At 41.3% G+C, this 15,896-nt stretch overlaps 1 protein-coding gene across 5 annotated transcripts in view; it reads left to right on the top strand.

Annotated features, from left to right (window-relative positions):
• The window catches only part of LOC111159585 (zinc finger protein 143), a 57,596-nt gene that overhangs the window by 29,918 nt on the left and 11,782 nt on the right, over positions 1 to 15,896 (top strand). For 4 of the 5 annotated variants that reach the window (XR_002641421.1, XM_022522118.1, XM_022522117.1 and 1 more), the window contains exons 9-13: positions 843 to 918; positions 1,637 to 1,762; positions 5,150 to 5,329; positions 10,739 to 10,966; positions 15,662 to 15,810. Coding sequence is in view for 4 of the 5 variants with exons in the window: in XM_022522118.1 (XP_022377826.1) it covers positions 843 to 918; positions 1,637 to 1,762; positions 5,150 to 5,329; positions 10,739 to 10,966; positions 15,662 to 15,810 (759 nt within the window). In the remaining variant the exon portion in view is untranslated. The remainder of the gene's footprint in view (positions 1 to 842; positions 919 to 1,636; positions 1,763 to 5,149; positions 5,330 to 10,738; positions 10,967 to 15,661; positions 15,811 to 15,896) is intronic. The other variant, XM_022522121.1, reaches the window with a different exon arrangement.

The following is a 15,896-nucleotide window of genomic DNA, read 5'->3' as shown; positions in this document are numbered from 1 at the left end:
ATTCAGTAAATGTTGGCCACTGTCGTGATTCTTCATTTGCCACAGCAGCCCTCTACAGTAGATACGGTTATGTCTTGGCTTTACAGAGAGGAGTTGAGGCTTAGAGAAGGCACCTGCCATGGCCATCCCACTAGTCCACGGTGAAGCCTTGCCTCGGGGCAAGGCCCCTCTCGCAGCAACCTCCACGCTCTTAACCTTACGTTGTGTAGCCTTTCCCTACGGTCTGCTCCTAGCTCTCACCATGTCTGTGTTCCATACAGACACCTCTGACCACCTCCAGTACTCCGTTCTGTAATTAAAATGAGTACTTCTTAACATACAGCATTTAGGTCTGTATTGAGAATTGGTGGGCCATAGTTTTTGAGAAAAGCTGTCTTTTCTGTTTTAAAAAGAAAAAAAAAACACATACAAACAACAAACTGCAGTTCAGCCTCGAACAACACAGGTTTGAACTGCGCGGTCCTCTTACATGTGAATTTTTTCAAATACGGTATAGTACTGTAAATGTATTTTAATAACATTTTCTTTTCTCTGGCTTCCTGTATTAGAAGAATATAGTATGGGAAATAACATGATAACGTGATAAACTTTCATTATGCTTTATGCTCTTGGTAAGGGTTCTGTTCATCAGTAGGCTATTAGTAGTTTACATTTTTGGGGGGTCAGGAAGTTATACACAGATTTTTGACTGCATAGAGGCAGGGGTCAGCACCCCTAACCCCTGTGTGGTTCAAAGGTCAACTGTAATTCAATGGGGGGAAAAAATAAATAGGTCTCTCTTGAGACCGTCTACCTGAGGGATGCCTGAAGAAAATAGACTCATGCCTGCATTTTAATGACAGGTCCATGAGCGATCACACACGGGAGACCGGCCTTATCAGTGTGAGCATCTAGGCTGTGGGAAGGCATTTGCAACAGGTAAAAACATTAATTTTCTTCATTTCATAGTTCGAGTTAGGGGGCAAGCAGGGACTGGCCAGGGGCAGGGACTGGCCAGGAGCAGGAATTGACCGCTTGCCTTTGTCTGAATTAGTAGATGCTCAGTAACCAGGGTTTCGGTCTCTCCCTTAACTTCCTCCTGTCCTGCTTGCTCTATTCTCTCTCTCTCTCTTTCTGCTTCCATTTTTCTCCTCAGGCCTACCTCTGCCTACTGTGGTGTTTCACCCCACACTCTGCTTTCTTTTTGCAGAAAAATAAAGGCCAAGCATTAGAAGCAGACACAGAATTTAACATTAGGACAGACCTGAGGGAACCATGGGCAACTGGGACTTATTAGGGGTTGGGGCCTGCCTGGGGAGACATCCAGCAGGGCCAGCACTGGGATCAGGCCTCCTGACTTCCACCCTGTTCCTCATTTAATGTCTCAATTCCACCTCAAGCTTTTGGGGTAGGAGTTGTGAACATCTAATAAGATTGGGGCACTTAAAAACAAGAAACACATACAACCTCTTCTAGACAGAGTTGAAACTATGGAATTTCCAGCATGATGACCTTTAGCTGTCATATTCTTGTCCATTGTTGATAGCTGCTCTGTTGTGTTTGCCAGTATTATATCATATTTTTCAATTGTTTAATCTCAGTTGGCATGCTTAGAGGGATCTCAAATAATGAAATTTCTTTTATATTTTTCTTAAAGGTTATGGATTAAAAAGTCATGTCAGAACTCATACAGGAGAAAAGCCATATCGGTGTTCAGAAGATAATTGTACTAAGTCTTTCAAAACTTCAGGAGATCTACAGAAACATATCAGAACTCATACAGGTACTGATAGAACAAATACCATATGTAGGCCAGGATTTGACTGATTGATTTAAGGCCAGGAATTATTATTATTATTTTTTTTTTAATTTTATTCATGTATGTGAGAGAGAGAGAGAACATGTGTGCCCATGAGCTGCGGGGAGGGGCAGAGGGAGAGAGTGAGGGATAAGCAAACTAAGCAGACTCCCCTATGAGTGCAGAGCCCGCTGTGGGGCTTAATCCCAGGACCCCAAGATCAGGACCCAAACTGAAGTCAGAAGCTTAACTGACTGAGCCACCCAGGCACCCTGAGGCCAGGAATTCTTAAAAAAAAATTTTTTTTTTAAGATATTATTTATTTATTTGACAAAGAGCGAGAGAGGGAACATAAGCAGGGGGAGCGGAAGAGGGATAAGCAGACCCCCTGCCGAGCAGGAAGCTGGATGCCAGGGGCCCATTGCAGGACTCCAGGATCATGACCCCAGCCAAAGGCAGGCGCCCAGGTGCCCCGAGGCCAGGAATTCTTAATCTGTAGGGAGGGGACTTGGGGAAGGAGTCTCTGGAAATTTCAGAGTTAGCTTCAAGGGTTTCTCTTAAACTCCTTGCTGTTTACATCTTTCCAGGATGAAGGCCCATAATTTTGTTAGATTCTCAAAGGGGTCCATGTCCCAAAAAGGATGAATAATAGTCATAGATACAATTTGTAGGTATTATAGTCAATCGACTATAGTCATAGATACAGTTTGTAGGTATTATCTGAGCAATAGGCTTATTTACCCAGGATTGCACATCTACTTAGTAGCCCAGCTCAGACTAGAACCTAAGGCACCCAGTTCCTTCTCAATTCAGCATTGCTTCTCCTGTGTTAAGTTGCTGCTAAAGAAAATGAACTCCTACAGCCCTACAGAAAGAAAGGCTTATTACTTCCTTGTGATCATCTCTCACCCCCTTTAATTTCCTCCTCTCCTTTTCCTAAAGGGTACTTTGTTTTTATCTCCCCTCCCCCTCTCTTTCTTGTTCTTAATTATTTGTAGAATTGTAAAGGTAATTATTTGCTTTGGATGAGAGCTGGAGGAATCTCAGAAACTGTTGATAAGAGATGCTGTTACAAACTATTGATTAAGCTTATTTATAGCTTAATAATTTAGTTTCAAATTTTACCACAGATGTTTTAAACATAGTCTGATAACTTTGTCCCCAGATACTTCTAAGTATTCTAAAATAGTTCAGCAAATTTCCATTGAGGACTTGCTAGTCATTAAAATTTAGCTTATAATACATATATGATCCCAGATACGCTTTGCTTTACAGTGTTCAGGAACAAAGCTATAGATCTCTGCTTCTATTTTATTCATGTATTTATCTTTATTCATTGTTATCAGATGCAAGTGTTTCCAAATTCCTGCAAATTCTATTTGGATTTGCTGTATAATGCCAACCTGTTATATAAAAGTTACATAAAAACATAATCTAGTTCCATTAATATTTGGTCAAAACATTGGAATTGTGATTCCTTTGATAGAACTCACTTAGCAAATCATATAGTCATGCATCAGTTTTTAAATCGTGAGTATTTTCATTGGTAAGATGCTGGATTGAGTAAGTGGGCTTCAGGGATGTCTATTACAAACACAAATGATTTCAGCAAAAACAAAGCAAGGTGCTACAGGGTCAGAGGAGTAGTGTATATAACACCATGGGAATTGCTGGAATGCTAGATTCCTTATCACAGCATGTCAGAGCTGGGAAAATGTTAAGGTCATCTAGAGCCAGAGAGAAGGGACTTACCCAAGATAGACTATTTTCCTTAGGTTAACATATTGGGGGGGAAAAAAAAACTTTCTCTAAAGAAAGGATCAGAGGTTCCTGCTCCTTTTTAAATGATTTCATACTCGATGTAGAAATATTTTGGAATGATTTTTACCAGCAGGTAAATCATAATTTCACTTGGCCAAAAGAAAAATAACCAACTTTTATATATAGGTAAATATTTGTTTATCTACACACATAGAGATTATTTTTTTTAACCACAAAAGTTGTTTGCTTAATTTGAGCTTATTCTACATAGGGCACATGGGAATCAAAACCAAAGACTGCTTCCTGCCTAACAGTTTAAAGGCCCTTTAAGTTCTGAGGTTGTATAAAGCAAGTATGAAGAAAAGGAATGTAATTGGCAGAATAGACTTTTTCATAAACTTAGATTATGAGCATAATAATATATTCAGCAAGTATATTGATATGTATTATATGCTAGACACTAGATTTTTAGAGAAACAAATTTTTTTCAAAATATTATAAATTGAGTTAGGATATAAGCTTTTGGGGGATTCTAGGGTTCAGATTTTTTTTTCTAGTTTATTGATTTTTAAATTTATTTTTATTTTTTATTGTCCAAATATTCTCACTCTTTTTTAAAAAATTTTTTAAATGATTTTATTTATTTATTTGTCAGAGAAAGAGCAAGAGAGAGAAAGAGCAAGAGCGCTCATGCAAGCAGGGAGAGCAACAGGCATAGGGAGAGGGATAAGCAGGATCCCCGCTGAGCAAGGAGCCCGATGTGGGGCTCGATCCCAGGACCTTCGGATCATGACCTGAGCCAAAGGCAGACGCTTAACCAACTGAGCCCCCCTAGTTTCCCTATAATTCTTATTCTTGACTCTATTTTTCTTTTGTATTTCTTTATGATATTTTTTTCTCTACTTTTCTTAGCTCATTTTTTTAATATGCCCATCTGGATGACTCCATCTTGGAAAGTCATGCAGTCAGTGACAAGTTTTGAACATATTCAGATTTCCTATAGAAATTTAAATTTGGGGGCACCAGAGTGGCTCAGTGGGTTAAGCCTCTGCCTTCAGCTCAGGTCATGATCTCAGGGTCCTGGGATTGAGCCCCACATTAGTCTCTGTGCTCAGCAGGGAGCCTGCTTCCTCCTCTCTCTCTGCCTGCCTCTCTGCCTACTTGTGATCTTTCTCTCTGTCAAATAAATAAATAAAATCTTAAAAAAAAAAAAAAATTTAAATTTGGAGTTGAAGATACTATTTATAGGGAAAAAAAGGAAAAAACCCTGAAAGGGAAGCCCCGTACCAGAAGGTAGGGTCTTGAGTATAATCCTAGGGAGAATTGAAGGATAAGACATTTCAATTTTTGGAGTGCCTGGGTGGCTCAGTCGGTTAAGCGTCTGCCTTCAGCTCAGGTCGTGATCCCAGAGTCCTGGCATCAAGACCCACATCAAGCTCTCGGCTCAGTGTGGAGTCTGTTTCTCCCTCTCCCTCTACCCCTACCCCTGCTTATGCCCTCTCTCTCATTCTCTCTCTCTCAAATAAATAAAAGCTTAAAAAAAAAAAAAAAGACATTTCAATTTTCTATGTATTTTTGTACCATGTAATTTATTCTTTTTTGTGTTTTCAGGTGAAAGGCCTTTTAAATGTCCTTTTGAAGGCTGCGGTCGGTCTTTTACAACATCAAATATCAGAAAAGTGCACATTAGGACACATACAGGAGAAAGACCGTATTACTGCACAGAACCAGGATGTGGGAGGGCATTTGCCAGTGCAACCAATTATAAAAATCACGTGAGAATACACACAGGTAACTGTCTCCAATTTTTTTTGTCTCTGTCTTTCTTCCATAAACCATTTTCCAGTCATTCTTTCCCTCCTCCTAACACTTGGTATGGTGGAGGGGGATTAAGCAACTTCAGAAAAACCTTCACTTTAGCTTTTATACATTGATTTATTCAACAGACACTGAACATCTGTTGTGTGTTCCCCTGCCGAGCATCAGAGATACAGAGACAAATACGACATGGTCAAGGGCAATTGAACTGGGGAGAGATGATAGACCTCCAATTGCTACGGAGTGCAGAGTGTCTCCCATTCCTTGAATAAGATGTTTTGGGAGTAGAGAGAGGGAGCAGCCATCTCTGTGGGAAGGGAGAAGCATTCAGGGAAGGCTTTCCAGGGGAAAATTGACTTTTAGACTGAGTCCTAAAATTTGCTAGGTAGAAGACAGGGGGACCGTGATTCCTGACAGGGGAAATGTCACAGTTAAAGGCACAAAAGTACAAAAAGCATGATTTATTTGGAGAATATGGCAGGCCTAGGGCACACATAGAAGACAAGCATGAAGTGAGGTTGGAGAGGCAGGCAGGGGCCTTGTGTATGTGCTATCATGGTGAGGGTGTTTCTTAAACTGGCCTTTGTGGTGTTTATGGGGCAGAGGGGGAGGGGCAGTCTGTGGCTATATTCTTCTTTAAAAAACAGCTTTATATAATTCACATAATATATAATCACTTAAAAATATGATTCATTGTGTGCCAACTCTACTTCAGTAAAAATGAATAAATTCATTAACTAAAGTATATAATTCACTTTTATTTAGCATGGTCACAGGGTTGTACCATCAGCACGACCCAATTTTAGAGCGTTTTCACTCCACCTAAAAGAAACTCCATACTTAGCAGTCTCCTCCCACCGCCACCCACTAACTGTAAGCAGTCTTCGTTCTGTCCTTATGGATTTGCCCATTCTGGACATTTTAGCCACATGGAATCCTATAACCTAGGGGTTTTTTGTTTTGTTTTTTTTTTTTTTTAAAGATTTTATTTATTTATTTGTCAGAGAAAGAGAGAGAGGGATCAAGCACAGGCAGACAGAATGGCAGGCAGAGGCAGAGGGAGAAGCAGGCTCCCCGACAAGCAAGGAGCCCGATGCAGGACTCGATCCCAGGACGCCGGGATCATGACCCGAGCCGAAGGCAGCCGCTCAACCAACTGAGCCACCCAGGCGTCCCAACCTAGGGGTTTTTGCATCTGGCTTCTTTCACTTAGCACAGGGTTTCGAGGCCCAGCCATGTCACAGCATGTATCCGTAGTTCTTTCCTGTTAATTACTGAATAGTGTTCCATTACATGAATGTGTCACATTTTATTTCTTCATTGACCAGTGGCTTTCACTTTGGCTCTTATGAATAATGCTGCTCTGGGCATTCATGTACAAGTTTGTGCGTTGAATTCTATTTTCATTTCTCTTGGATGTATACTTAGGACTGGAATTGCTGGTTCACATGGCAACTCTGTATTTAACATTTTGAGGAACTTCCAAACTGCTTTTTCACAGTCTCTCTAGTGACATGTGAGGGTTCCAGGGCTCCACAATGCAGCTAACAATTATTATCTTTTTGCTTGTAGCCATCCTAGCAGGTGTGAAATGGTATCTGTCTCATTGTGCTTTTGATTTGCATTTTCCTGTATCCGAAAGATGTTGAGCATCTTTTCCTGTGCTTATTAACCATATGCAGGTCTTTGGGGAACTGTCTATTGAGATCCTTTGCCCATTTTTCAAATTTGGTTCTTTTAATTGTTGAGTTGTAAAAATACTTTATTATATTCTGGATACAAGTCCCTTATCAGATACATGATTTACATATATTTTCTCCCATTTTGTGGGTTTTCTTTTCACTTTCTTTTTTTTTTTTTTTTTCCTTTCTTTTCACTTTCTTGATGGTACCATTTGCAGTACAAAGGTTTTTAATTTTGATGCTGCACTTTGCAAATGTGTTTTTAGTGGTTGGAAAGGGAAAGGCAAAAGGGAGGCTAAGGCAGAATGTACATTAGTTTTTCAAGAAGTTGTTTAATACATTGTCTTGATTTCTGGTATTAAGAGTAACTTTGGGGATGCCTGGGTGGCTCAGTTGGTTGAGCAGCTGCCTTCGGTTCAGGTCATGATCCCAGCGTCCTGGGATTGAGTCCACATCGGGTTCCTTGCTCAGCGGGGAGCCTGCTTCTCCCTCTGCCTCTGCCTGCCTCTCTGTCTGCCTGTGCTCACTCTCTCTGACAAATAAATAAATAGATAGTAACTTTGCATTAATTTAAAATTAAAAGACATTTTTACAGAAGTTTCAGTGTTTCTCTGGCTGCATTCCCCGGATCCCTGAGTATCTCGAAATCTTTTCAGGGATCCACAACAATCCCTTCCCTTTGAAGAGAGTACATTAACAAATTTGAATATCACCATGGGTAGAGAGGAAACCTTAAGAGGATTTAAAGAAGGTTTGCCTTTTTTTTTTTTTTAAGATTTTATTTATATTTGAGAGAGAGAGCACACAGGGAGGAGGAAAAGAAGCAGGCTCCCTCCTGAGCAGGAAGCCTGATGCGGGACTCAATCCCAGGACCATGGGATCATGACCTGAGCCAAAAGCAGATGCTTAACAGATTGAGCCACCAGACACCCAAACATTTGCTTTTTCTTAGGAAAAAAAATCACTCAGTCCATATTATTGAGAGATTTTTAAAAAAAATTTTTATCTGTTTATTTGACAGAGATCACAGGTAGGCAGAGAGGCAGAGAGAGAGGGGAGCAGGCTCACCACTGAGCAGAAAGCCTAATGTGGGGCTCGATCCCAGGACCCTAGGATCATGACCTGAGTCAAAGGCAGAGGCTTAACCCACTGAGCCACCCAGACACCCCTATAGAGAGATGTTAAAGGGAAATGAGACCAATGGCAAGTAAACTGAGAGCTGTTAGAATATTCAAAGTGAGTATGAGATGGGGGAAGGATACAGATGAAAAGACATTGAAGAGGTATCAGCACAGGACTTGGTTAGTCACGAGGTGTAAAGAAGAACCTATCAATCTGGGTTGTGTGAATCATAAAATGGGGGAGAGCAGGTTAGAAAGGGAAAATAACATTGTCAGTTTGGAATCTATAGTCTCTGGGTCTCTCTCCCCACTTGAACTCTAACCATCTGTATGTTTGCTGTAAGGATTTTCAAAATTTTTACCCAAAATTTATGATCCAAATTGAAAGCCCACTATAATGAATCTACTTGTGATGCATTTTTCTGTGAAAGAAAAAATTTTTAAGTGAGTCTATTGAGAAAACATAGGACACACTGAAGTCATATTTCTGTACAGTCATGTCTTGTGCTTACATTGTGTAGTATGCGTTATTGCCATCGTGTTCCCTCCATTATTACACTGTTCTCTAAGAAAATGGAAAAGAAAACCATAGATTAGAAGGAAAAATTGTATTTTCCTACTATAATGTGTATTTCTTTTATATCTTTAAGATACTTGATTTTTAGATTATAGTATGTTTGTATTGTAGAAGGAAAACAGAATTCCTGTCTGATTCTGTACTGTATCATTGTGTATTACAAATCATCATATACCCACTACTGAGTTCACTGAATGTTAAATAATTAGATAATTGGTGTTTGAAGTGCTTCATATTAGGTAGATGTTCTTGGTGGATTATAACACAGGTGCTTAAGAGCCTTTGTATGATATTTGGGGAAATTGGCTGTTTTTTTTTTTTTTTTTAATTTTTAAAAGATTTTATTTATTTCTCAGAGAATGCACAAGACAGGGGAGACGGGCCTAGGGAGAGGGAGAAGCAGACTCCCTGATGAGCAGGGACCCTGGGATCATGACCTGAGCCGAAGGCAGATGCTTAACAACTGAGCCATCCAAGCGCGCATTGGCTGGAATTTTTAGATGGGCTGGGAAAACATTATTTTTCCCATTTAAAGCAAGTGGAATATAGATGCATTACCTAAGAGTTTACTGTTCCACATGTTTAATGGGCACATTAGATTCCAGTAAGAGGGATGCCTACATTAAGTTTAGAGCTTTGGAACATTTAAATAAAGTCGTGCTCTTGAATGTGACTGTACATTGGATTCACTTTTCTAAAAATAGACTTATTCCCCATATTCTGTCTGCACAAATCTGACATAATTTTATGGAATGAAGACCAGGCATCGGTATATATTTAGAAAGCTCCAGGTGTGTGTGTGTGTGTGTGTGTGTGTGTGTGTGTGTAAAAATACATAAAGAAATTACTACCCACCTGGTCTTTTATGTGATTGAGAAGCAGTGAAGTAGAGAGATGCAGTACGTAGCTATAATTTTTGGTCTGACCCAGAGGAGGTCTGGAGTGGAAGAAAAGATTGGCTAATGATCATCGGGTAGATAATAACAGTAAATGCCCACATTTTGCTATAAGTGGAGTGCAAATATTCAGCTATGTAAAATGCAACCCGTTCTTTCAGGTTTGGTTAGAGCACCCAGTTGAGGCTGCGCAGATAGCCAGTAGGGAGCGCCAAAGCCCAATTTAAATCCACTTCTGTCTTGCCTGTGGTTTGGTGCCACCTAGGGGCGGTTTCTGCTCCAGCCTGAATATCAATGGAGCAGTTTTTCTGTTTGGAATTGCCTGCCATTTCCCTTCCTGGCCTTGCCCCTACCACGTCTGTCCCACAGACATTTACCAAGATAAGAACATTAACCTACCCGGCTTTGGGAACATAGACTGGGCAGAGGAAGGAAGCAGTTTCCAATTACTTTATGCTCAAACTTATGTTACAGATTACATTGAGATTTTACTGTTTGTCGGTGGTTCTACTGTGTTTTAAAAACATGCAAGAAAATGTGATTACCCAAGGAATGGTACAAATGAGAATGACATAAGACATGTGCGTGTATACACACGTGCATGTGCACATTTTAGAAATTATATGGGTATGTCCTTTTAGATTTCTAAGTGTCTAGACCATGTCTAGTAGACTTTTTAGGCAGTCATTTTTTATTGTCCTTATAAAACCCTTAGGGAAAGATGTATTTGTTTTAAAAATAACTGCATTTATTATTTTTTAGTATAGTATTAATATCTAGCTTGTCTAGTTGTAGTTAACAATCAATGAGTTTTATCAAAGCTTAGCATTAAACTTGGCAACATCTCCGTCCTTTTCTCATCCCTTGAAATTAAGGGAAAAATGGTATTCAGGCATGAGATAAGACTCAGAATTCAGACTACCTTTTGAGCCAAGACAAAAACCATAGTTAAGGGAGTCTTATGTTTTATCTTATGGCGGTATAGGAAGAGATCTGAGAACTATCTATTTTTGCTATTAGTTGCCTCCCCACCCCCCGTGGGAGAGATGGAATGATTATGCCTTCATATGCAAAGTTGATTTTTTTTGTGTGTGTTCTTTACTTAGGTGAAAAGCCATATGTTTGTACAGTCCCTGGGTGTGACAAAAGGTTTACAGAATATTCCAGTTTATACAAACATCATGTTGTTCACACTCATTCCAAACCATACAACTGTAACCACTGTGGGAAGACCTACAAGCAGATCTCCACGCTGGCCATGCACAAACGGACAGCCCACAATGACACTGAGCCCATCGAGGAGGAGCAGGAAGCCTTCTTTGAGCCTCCCCCAGGTGAGTGTCCTTTCCGGTAAAGCTCTATGTTGGGGAATTAACAGCTATCATAATTTGTGATTCATAGCATTTTCTCAGATCACAGAGTTTTATTCAAATAATCACACAGACATAGAATTTACAACTGTAGTAAGTACTGTCAAAGAAATGGACTTGGTGCTCTGGGATATCTAAGGGAAGTTAGCCTAGTCTGGGAGGTGGTTTTGTTTTGTTTTGTTTTGTTCCCTGTTTGGTTCCCCTCTTGTTAAACAGAAGGATCACAATAGAGTGGGTTTAGGACACACAGCTTAGCTCAAATGGCAGTTTTTCTTTTGTCAGACCTGGCTCCACTTGCATGTACGAGGGAGGGTTTTAGCACTTGACTGTGGCTTCTGTTCAGCAAGGAAAGCTGTAAGTGTCACTAAAGAAGTCCTGGAACCTGCCAGCCTGGAGATTAAGCTTATTTCAAGTGACAGCGGCCTGAGTGGTAGGAGCAGAGGGGTCTGCCACGCCGGGAAGCAGAGGAAGGACCCACTGCCTCCCCGATGTCTAGAGCAGTCTCGCCTTGCTTCAAGCTGAGTTTGAGTGACTTCTTTTGCTGCTTAGTAAGTGACCGCTAGGTATAATAGATTGCGAAGGCAAAGAGTTGCAGTCAATCACTTGCACAGGCCATGTGAGCTTCCTGGTTTTGTAAAGTTCATTACAGGTTAGCTAGGCACACTTCTTAAATAGGTTAAAGTGACAGCTACTAGGAGAGATGGGAGAGGGTGGATGGAGGTAAATTTGGTGGAGAGGCAGGGATTTGGCAAGAAGGGGAAATAACGAGCAAAGTTAAGAGGACATTCCAATAGAGGGAAGGGCATGTACAGAAAGCCCTCAGGGTGAAGGGAGCAAAGTAAATTGGAGAGACTAAAAGAAGTCTGGCCAGGGGTGCCTGGGTGGCTCAGTCAGTTGGGCAGCTGCCTTCAGCTCCGGTCATGATCCCAGAGTCCTGGGATTGAGCCCCGTATCGGGTTTCCTGCTCGGCGGGGAGTCTGCTTCTCCCTCTCCCTCTGCCTACTGTTCTGCCTGCTTGTGCTGTCTATCTCTCTATCAAATAAATAAATATAATCGTTAAAAAAAAAAAAGAAGAAGAAGAAGTTGTCTGGCCAGTGGGGCGCTTCTGCCCTAGAAAGGGAGGGAGGAGCAGCTAGGCTATTTGGGTGCCCTAATGATGTTGGCCTTAAGTATTAGAGCGGTGTAGCATTGCCAAATAACTCTTTGTTGATTCATGTGCTATTTAGTACTGTTGTAGGAGACAGAAGCATTCATTTCGATAAGAATAAACTCTTGGGAAAAAACGTTAGAGGATTACATTCTGTAATTTCATAGGTGAGGAAGTAGAGTAAGTAAAGGTTTTCTTAAAAAACAAAACAAAACCTAGGTTGTCCTGCTGGTCACCGCATACCTCCTAAACAAGATAGATTTGAAAATGAAAAGAAATCATATTTTCCCGTTCTTAGAGTGAAGCGTTGAAAAACTTTTAGGTGAAAAAAGTTGGTTGGAGAATGAGGGGTAGAGCACATCATTTGCTCCCTGCTGCAGTGGTTCCCTGTAGTTCTAGTTTGTCTTTTCAGACATCGGTCATGTGTCGAAGTAACAGCTCCTTCAGTCCTGGGTGCTGTGTTTTTGGCAAAGCGCTGTGAGTGCACACGGTCCAATAGCCCCCCAACTGCTCGGTCCTTGCAGTTAGAAAGCAGGCTTTGTTTGTTTGTTTGTTTGTTTAAACAGGCTTTAATGATGACAAGCTCAGGTTTTTAAAATTTTTTTTTTTTAAGATTTTATTTATTTATTTGAGAGAGAGACAGTGAGAGAGAGCATGAGTGAGGAGAAGGTCAGAGGGAGAAGCAGACTCCCCATGGAGCTGGGAGCCCGATGCGGGACTCGATCCCGGAACTCCGGGATCATGACCTGAGCCGAAGGCAGCCATCCAACCAACTGAGCCACCCAGGCGTCCCTAAAATTTTTTTTTTTTAAGATTTTATTTATTTGTCAGAGAGACAGAGAGAGCACAAGTAAGGGGAATGGGCAGAGGGAGAGGGACAAGCAGGCCTCCCACTGGGCAAGGAGCCGGATGCGGGGCTTGATCCCAGGACCCAGAGATCATGACCAGAGCCAAAGGCAGACGCTCAACCCACTGAGCCAGCCAGGTGCCCTGAAAATTCTTTTTTTAAGCTTCTTCAGTCTCTTCCTTCGAAGTTGATCTTGCAGATGGTCTGAATTTCTTGTATTCTGGAAATAGTCCGTGAAATACTGGCACACATTTTGTTAAAAAAATAATCAACGAAGATTGTTTTTCCAAGAATACCGATGGGTTTGCATTCCTTTCCTCTCATATGATTCTTGAGGTTTTGTAGCCCATTCAGATAATAATATCTGAATGGCTGTGACACAGAACAGACAGGCGTGAAGTAACGACTGCCGTGGAGATTACACGCCCAGGATCAGAGCCTGCAAGTGTCAGGATATGCGAGCAAGTGTCAGCCACTACCGTGGAGAAGTACTCTTAAATTAGCATAAGTCCTTCCTTGAAGGGAAAAGAATATCCCATATTTGCCCTTTTTCTGGCTTCGTGGGAGGTAGAAAGCCATAGAAGAGAAGGATCAGCAGGCTTCCTGGTTGCCAAGTATAGCAGTAATGGACTGTTGAAATTGCTGTTTACTCGCTGGTTCTTTATGAAATAAAGAAGTGGATGGGGGTTCCTGTTCTGTCCCTCATTTAATGATTAACCTTACCCCAGATAATATGTCATTACCTTGTCTTTACACAATGTGGTCATTGTGTACTGATGACTTGCAATCAGTCACTTGTGTTAAAGAGTGAGTAATTTAGTATTATAGTAGTTTCTGTTGACACCACATTCTGGTTTTGTGGTTAATGTTTATGAAGATTGTCTTATCATTTTTAACAGCTTCTTAAGTGACTGCAAGAACTTCATGCATACTTGCCCTGTTGGAAGGGTTGTCTCCCAGGCAGTCTTCCTGTCCCGTACCCCCCATGCCCTGGCACACATGCATGACTCCATGGTAAATGACTCCAAGTAAGAATAAAAGGGGTCTCCCAAAATTAGGACTTTTTTTTTTTTAAGACTATTTATTTGAGAGAGGGAGAAAGAGAGATCCTGAGCAGGGGTTGGGACAAAGGGAGAGGGAGGAGCAGGCTCCCCGCTGAGCAGGGAGCCTGATGTGGGGCTCCATCCTAGGACTGATCAAGACTTCAGTGGAAGTCTGACGCTTACCCAACTGAGCCACCCAGATGCCCTTGAAATTAGAACATTTAAATTTGATTTGGAAAGGTTTGGTTTGGTCTGCTTTGATTCGGTTTGGCTCTACAAAAGTGGAGGTGGAAGAATTGCAAAGAGGTGTTGGAAGCCATTTTTATGATTTAGAATATAATACATATACACTTTAATCTATACAAGTATTTCTGTCGTGTTTAAAATATTGTCTTTTTTTTTTTTAAGATTTTATTTATTTATTTGACAGAGAGAGAGATCACAAGCAGGCAGAGGCAGGCAGAGGGAGAGGGAGAAGCAGGCTCCCCGCTGAGCAGAGAGCCCGACGCAGGGCTCAATCCCAGGACCCCGAGATCATGGCCCAAGCCTAAGGCAGACGCTCAACCACTGAGCCATCCAGGCGCCCCAAATATTGTCTGTTTTTGAAATGCAAATCAGAACTACACTGCAACATCACCGCACACCTGTCAGAATGACTAAAATCACACAGGTGTTGGTGAGAAAAGAACCCTTGTACACTGCTGGTGGGAATGCAAACTGGTGCAGACACTGTGGAAAACAGTATGGAGGTTCGTCAAAAAAGTTAAAAATAGAATTACTCTATGATTCAGTAATCGAATTATTGGGTATTTACCTGAAGAATACAAAAACACAAGGGGCACCCAGGCGGCTCTGTTGGTTGGGTATCTGACTTTTGATTTCAGCTCAGGTCATGATCTCAGGCTTGTGAGACTGAGCTCTGAGTCGGGCTCCGGCTCAGTGTGGAGTCTGCTTGAGATTCTTACCCTCTCTCTCCCTCTGCCCCTCCCACTCGTGCTCTTATTCACCCTGTGTTTATAGCAGCATTATTTACAATAGCCAAGGTATGGAAGCAGCCCAAGTGTCCGTCCGTTGATGAATGGATAAAGATGTACAGACACACACACACACACACACACACACATGACGGAATGTTATTCAGCTATAAAAAGGAATGAAATCCTGCCATTTGCAACGACATGGATGGAGGCAAAGAGTATTATGCTAAGTGGAGTAAGTCAGAAAAAGAAATACCATGTGATTTCACTCATGTGGAATTTAAGAAACAAAACAAATGAGCAAGGGGAAAAAAGGAGAGACAAAACAAGAAATAGACTCTTAACTATGCCAAGCAAACTGATGGTTACCAGATGGAAGGTAGGCAGGGAGGGGGTGGGTGAAATAGGGGACGGGGGTTAAGGAGTATTGTGATGAGCACCGGGTGATGTATGGAAGTGATGAATCACTGTATGGTACGTCTGAAGCCAGTATCGCACTGTGTGTTAATGAACAGGAATTAAAACAAAAATTTAGGAAAAGATAAATAAGAAATATTCAAAGTGACTTAAAAAAGAAAATATATCCTCTGTTTTCTAAACAGCTTTGTTGGTTGGTCAAACAAATGATTCATTTGTTTTAAATAGGTCAAAGTGAAGATGTTCTTAAAGGGTCCCAGATCACGTATGTTACAGGCGTGGAAGGGGATGATGTTGTATCTACACAAGTAGCCACGGTGACGCAGTCCGGGTTGAGTCAACAAGTTACACTTATATCCCAGGATGGGACTCAGCATGTGAGTATCCACCAAAAGCCAAACAAGTTAAATAATATTTCTTTGAACATGGACATGGAAGGCAGGTTCAGCCCCAACTGAGGAAA

This window comes from Enhydra lutris, unplaced genomic scaffold (assembly GCF_002288905.1).
Source record: "Enhydra lutris kenyoni isolate GAN:26980312 unplaced genomic scaffold, ASM228890v2 scaffoldscaffold68, whole genome shotgun sequence".
In the NCBI taxonomy this organism is placed as follows: domain Eukaryota; kingdom Metazoa; phylum Chordata; class Mammalia; order Carnivora; family Mustelidae; genus Enhydra; species Enhydra lutris.
Note: the sequence above shows the minus strand (reverse complement) of the source record. Positions and strands in the feature narration are given on the sequence as shown.